At 42.1% G+C, this 6,254-nt stretch overlaps 1 protein-coding gene across 1 annotated transcript; it reads left to right on the top strand.

Annotated features, from left to right (window-relative positions):
- The first annotated feature begins 1,515 nt into the window (after positions 1–1,515).
- cltrn (collectrin, amino acid transport regulator) lies at positions 1,516–4,998 on the top strand. The gene is made up of 6 exons (XM_086115672.1): positions 1,516–1,858; positions 2,259–2,317; positions 2,457–2,542; positions 3,220–3,336; positions 3,609–3,803; positions 4,260–4,998. Exons 1-6 carry the CDS (start codon positions 1,792–1,794, stop codon positions 4,414–4,416), a joined length of 681 nt encoding a protein of 226 aa, XP_085971798.1. The 5' UTR covers positions 1,516–1,791; the 3' UTR covers positions 4,417–4,998.
- Positions 4,999–6,254: the final 1,256 nt, after the last annotated feature.

Below are 6,254 nucleotides of genomic sequence, written 5' to 3' on the forward strand. Positions count from 1 at the left end.
TGCCACGCCGCGGCTGCTGGGGGCGGTAGAGCACTGAAATGCATTCAACATTCATGCTCAAGAGTGCTACATGCTAACGTAGCGAGCTAAAACGACCAAATACTGTACTCAAATGCCAACAGTATCGCAAATCACCAGATGAGGTACAAAATAGAGGTAGTCATTCATTTGCCAAAATTTAATCATTTAATGGGTGAATTTAAAAATACTTCCTGGCAATAACGCCCCCCCCATTTCTGTCCCTTTGTTTTACAGTTGTCAGTGCCAACATAGCCTGTTCGCAGGATCGTTGTGAAATGAAAATGTAGGCTAACAACACTTGAAATCTCAGTGACTTAAAAGGAGACATTGTGCTTTGTTTTCCCTCACAAGAATGAGAGATTCGGGAACTGTTGAAGGTTGAAGGCACCACAATATTTGTTTAGAGATCAAACATTCCAAATATTTATATATTCCTTTCCAAACCGAAGGAAATTCAAAAGAAAACAATATATTTTGAAATTGAATGAAAGTCGGAAGGCTGCCATGAAGCTTTAGTTTAATACAGTACTGTAAATGTAGGCTAACAAGTTTGTTTGTTTTGGTTCTGCTGTAGAGAAGCACTGCCATCGTGTGTCCAGGAAAAAAACTACACCCCACATCAGCACTTATGACGTCACCAAGCTCAGTAAAATGTTTATGGAAAGCACAAGCACTATTCATTTATATGGTTATTGTTTCTGGTCATGAGGGATCACAAAGTTTAACTGAGTTTCCATCTGGACTTGTAAATAGGAGTTTATTGTTGTCACAATTGCACAACCTCACTGATAGAAAAAGAAGTCATGAAGAAATAAAAACTGTACTGTGTGCTGAGGAGTAAGCACATTGGTTGTTTATGTCATTTGGGTACTCATTTTGACACTTTATCTTGTGCCACATAATTAACCTCAGCTTCTGAATCGATCAAACGACAACATCTCTGGGTCGTTTGAGATGCGTTCGTTAGTAGTCGGGTCAAAATACTCAACACTTACTAAATATCGGACTCTTCCGACTCAGTGAAATGAACTGCAGCAACGATGATCGTTTCGTCTTGTCTGGTCATATTGCTTTAATGCCATTCCGGCAATTTTCAACAGAACTGGAATGCTGGCTATGGGACAGTCCAATCAAGCTTTGACGTTGCTTCATGTCACATAACTGCGATCAATCATCGCCAACATTTCTATGGACATCTCTACTTATGCCTACTTCAACCTCCAAAATTATTCGAACGATCGTCATAATCTTTTGGATTTTATTGACGCAGAGCGTGTTCCTTATTCAGCCAAGTCGAGCTTCTGCGTCGAACGCCAAAGAAGAGGAAAATTCTTCACGTCCATAAAATTGAGCATGTATCCTTACTTGGCAACCGTTGTGGATTTGTACGGCATTATCACAGCCAAAGTCATTCACCTTTGCTCAAGGATTGTTTACGAGGGTATAACAACTGCGCATAAGCTTTCACGCAACTCCGAAGCACATTCTTATTATTTCGACTACACGCGTCAGGTCAGAACATTTCGTGCACGGCTGGCACTGAGCGGCTCACACATTGTTCCGCGCTGAGTAAACAGACTCAAACGCTGGTGTTTTTTCGCTGGGGAGGTCGCCTCTCCCACACGAAGGCCTGAACAAACACTTTTTCACCATTTTACAGTTTCACCGGACGGGAGGAGAGTCCCGTTGGCCAGGCGGGTTAATTCAGGTGTGTCCTGGCTTAACCATTAAACTTGACTGCGGGTGACCAAACATTCACTTGGGAGAAAAATGTCGGGAAAGGTCATTTTTCTGCTTTCTGTGGCGCTTTCGTCGGCTCAGCAGCTCTGCACACCAGGTAGGAAACAAAAGAATCTTTATCGACGAGACCTTAGCTTACAAGAGTGGCAGCGCCATGGTTTTGAACGCGAGTGTCAAAGTGGTTTTTGTCGCGGGCCACATTGCGGTTGTCGTGACTGGGAAGCCAAAACCATGTGTGACTGCTTTACATTCACGCAACACATTGATGATTAACTAGTTTTGAAATCAAAACCCAGTAAAACGTGTTCAAATATTATTCAATTTATCTAAAAGGGGTGATTGGTTCAAATAAAAGCTTATATTTTTAAAAGTGAAGATCATTTTGGTATTTTAGCTTAGTCGACAAATTCCAAACCGTTTCAGCGCTGTAAGATATTAGCTCAGTTTACGACCTCCAAAATTCTTCAGAAATAATTTCCCCCTTTTAATCGTGACAGGCGCTTCGGATGGCTACAAAGTTCGGCTGAGCATCCGAACAGCTCTGGGAGACAACGCGGTGAGTACTATCTGGCTCCATCGTCATTACGCATGCTAATGCGAGCTAACGGCCCCTGATGCCATGGCGACCGGGCCCATCTGGCGACTGCTCGAAAGCCTTTTGATGTGCTCTTGTTGTTGCTCGTTGCTCGTTGCAGTATGCCTGGAGCCAAAACGAATTGTTCCTCTTTCGAGCCACGCTGGCTTTCGCCATGAGGAATCATTTTGACGGCCAGGACTTCCAGTAAGGGAAAAAGTATTTGGTTGATTTCAACGCTTACGTAGAGTGATGCTTTGAGATACGAAAGACCTGCGGAGAAGACCTGCACTGCAGGCTGACAATGAATTAAACTCAACTTAGTTCACAATAAGCAGCGGTTTAAGAGATAGTACAGAAAAAAAAAAAAAGGATTCAAGGTGTCAAATGCCACTCCCAGTTTACTGTCAAGCTAACGCCTCCCTTAGCTTAATGCTAACATATCATGGGAAATGCTTTAGATGGGCATCTTTGTGGCAGTGTCATAACCCTTTTAGACTAATATGAATGCAATGAAGTTCAATATTATCGAGTGTCATTTAAAGAAAAAAAAAGTACAGGTATTGCAATTTTTTTTGTTCGGGAGGCTGGAACGAATTAAGCGCATTTCCATTCATTTCAGTGGAGCGAGACGATTTGAAAGACAAAAGTTTTAAGATTGCCACTATTGTCACATTTTGAAATCTTCTCATTTTTCTCATCAAATTTCAGTGAAACAATGCCTTTAAAACTAGTTTTATTGCAGTCAAACATGAAAAAAAAACTGTTCACATTTAACATTTGTTAATAGCACATGCAAGTTGCAGAAAAACAACAGCATGTGGACTATCGCTCCATAAAAGCCAATGAGTTGCATTTTATTTGTTTATGGAACATCTCCACAGAGTGGCCAATATCATTGTTTGCGACGAGACGCAGCGAGTGTCCTTTTGGTTCGTGGTCACGTGGCCGGACGACGCCACCCGCTTGGTGGATGGAGGCGAGGTGGAGGAGGCAATCAGGTGACTTCCTCTTTTACGTCAAACTGATTTTTTAGGAGCATTTGAGCCATGTGGATTTTGAATGCTTTTTTTTTTAATATAATGTTTGCACTAGATTCATATGCGTTTCAAATATTGTCAGATGAGTATGATGATATTTGTATAAAAGTATTAGGTTTGTAAAATAGAACCCCTCTATTTGATTCCAGTCAAGAATTCTACTGTTTTTCATTGCTACGTAAATGATGTCAGGTGTCATTTTTTTTTGGGGGGGGGGTATTTGTACCTGTCAGGAAGTCTCGGAAGCGCATCAACAGCGCCTTCCTGCTGAACGACCGGACTCTGGAGTTTGTGGGCATCGTGCCCACTCTGGCGGCTCCCCAGCTGCCCGCCACGCCACCGTGGCTCATCGCCTTCGGAGTGGTTATGGGTGCCGTGGGGGCAGGATTCATCATCCTCGTCGTCTCCGCGGCGGTGCAGAAGAGGCGGTGCGTACCGGCACGTTTTGTTGTACACAGGTGGACCAGGTCGACGCCAATTCCATAAACGATATATTTTTAACTATGATAAAATCCCAGCTGAAAAAGAATCCAAATAGGGTTTCATATAAACTATAAAAGAATACAATTTAAAAAAAAAATCGGCTATCCTCAATTCACCAAAGGGAATTGACACGAATGGCCAGAGGGAGGTCACGTGATTGGTAGACACGAGGAACAAGGCGGATGAGAACAAGTGGAGTCAAAAACGAGCAGACAAGATGTGAACATGGGACACAAGAAAAAAATAGACATCACATGAAACAGAAAGCAACCTAATCTACACATCAATTATGAATTATTTGCTTCTAAATATAAGATACACTAAAATTCATCAAATATTTAACATTTCAGGTCAATTCTTTGACAACGTCACCCCCCCCCCCTGCTGTTTTTGACCCTCAGAAAGAAGAAGGAAAACGTGGAGGACGTCGCAGAGGACGAGGATAGCGATGTTGAGGCGCCGCCGCCCAAACCGCTGAAAAACGGCAGAGCGCGACATGATCCAAACGGCATCTCCAACGTCGCCTTCTCCGACGACGAGCGAGTCACACAAATGTAATTTCGGGACAAAAATATCGACATGATGCCATATACAGTATACAGTGATCCCTCGCTCTAACACTTTCCACGGCTTCGCTGCTTCACGGATTTTTTTTAGTGCAGTTTTTTAAATGCTTTTAAACAGTGAATTGCGTTCTGCATCCTGATTGGCTAAGGCACTGACCGACGTGAACAGTCTAACCTCATACTGACTATTAAAAATATTATTTTACAGTATAGTATTCTAAAAACTATCATAGTTATTTGTTGAAAATGTTTTTGATTTTTTTTGTGTGCTTGGGCCTGAAAACAGGTTTTGGTTTTTGCTTTCATTGTATACATAGTTCAGTATTGTATAATAACTGTAAAAAATAAAGCTCACTACTTCACGGATTTCACCTATCACTGATTCTTTTTGGAATGTCACCCCCGCGATAAACGAGGGATTACTGTATACACATCCACCTTCACGTTTGTTCAACTTTTCTTTTTTTAAAAAAATCATTGTGAAAGTCTCAATTAATCTGTATGCTTTTCGATACATTTGCTGATACATGTACGACAATAAATCTACATTTGATTAAAATTATAACATTCTGAAGATTGTGTGATTGAAACAATGAAGCCCACATATCGTGTGCCGTGTTTATGAAGCCGCATTGTCATGAGTCATGACACAAATTTGGAGACGTCCTCAATGATTTAAAGGCCGTCAGTGTGTTGTGTCAAAACGAAATGAGGCGGGTAACGAAGCCCCAAAGTCTTCCTCTTTCATCTCCGCGACGCGCCAGATTGGGAAGTGACAGCGGAGGAATGCGCCCTGTTTTAACCTGGGATGAAAATAGCTCACACGTCGACGCAATCTGGCATGACAACCTAATTGCTCAAACATGGCACGCCGTTGACGCGTCGAATAGTGCTACGGTGCTTTTCAAGTTCACAATTGGCAATATCTTGACACCCCTCTTCTTATTAATGGCAATTTGGGGCAACCCCCCTGCGCCCCCCCTCATGAAATGCTCATTTCCTGTCTGCGTGTATGACCATATACGGCTTGTTGAGTTTGAATCGTGTGGCTGAAGTTCATCGAGTTGCCGGTGAGGGGCAGAAGTGAGCTGTCGTACGTCGCCTACCTTCCTTCATTTCTACCCGACGACCTACAAGAGTGGAATCTCAGTCTACGAACAACCCAGTTGACAAACAATTTAGTTCGCAAGCAATTTTACATACAGTATATTTATATATTTTTACCTCGGTTTACATCCTGTACCTAAAACGGCTTCAACCTGGCGTCTCGCTGCCTCCTCCGTAACTCTGATGACACAGAAAAGCCGCTATCAAATTGCTGTGAACGCGTCACATTGGTATGAGTGCTACTTGATTAACAGTCCCTGGGGGGGAATAATTACATTTGAAGGGTGCCTGTGGAATGTAAACTTCTACATGAACAGTTTGCCTTCAAGCTGTCGGCAAAAGCAATGGGTTTTGCTCCAAACAGCTGCAGAAAAATAATCTTCATATGTTTTTGGTGTTGAGGGAACTCATTAAAGCAAGCGTGTCGAACTCATTTTTGTCGCGGGCCACTTTGGAGTTACATCTTTCCTCGGAGGGCCGTTACGACACTGAAACTGAATAAATGTTTAATCATCACATCGTATTATTACTTGTAGACAAAAAAAAAAGAGGGCTCACTAGTTTTGAAATCATAACAGTGAGTGGCCTGAACAAGAGTTCGGTACAGTGGATCTATTACAAAAACAAAAATATGTGTACATTTTTAAAGGATTTATCTCTGGCATTTGAAGTGGGATGTGCAAATTTAAAAAAAAAATCCTGTGTAGCAAGGAAGGAAGGAAA

Source organism: Hippocampus guttulatus, chromosome 7 (assembly GCF_054856545.1).
Source record: "Hippocampus guttulatus isolate MCC_2025c chromosome 7, RoL_Hgut_1.0, whole genome shotgun sequence".
In the NCBI taxonomy this organism is placed as follows: domain Eukaryota; kingdom Metazoa; phylum Chordata; class Actinopteri; order Syngnathiformes; family Syngnathidae; genus Hippocampus; species Hippocampus guttulatus.

What these genes read in the sequence shown, in the direction of transcription:
- cltrn (XM_086115672.1), top strand. Translation starts at nt 1,792, where the DNA reads ATGTCGGGAAAGGTCATTTTTCTGCTTTCTGTGGCGCTTTCGTCGGCT. An exon ending in TCAGCAGCTCTGCACACCAG is followed by an intron (nt 1,859 to 2,258) that starts GTAGGAAACAAA and finishes TAATCGTGACAG; the next exon opens with GCGCTTCGGATGGCTACAAA. An exon ending in CAGCTCTGGGAGACAACGCG is followed by an intron (nt 2,318 to 2,456) that starts GTGAGTACTATC and finishes TGCTCGTTGCAG; the next exon opens with TATGCCTGGAGCCAAAACGA.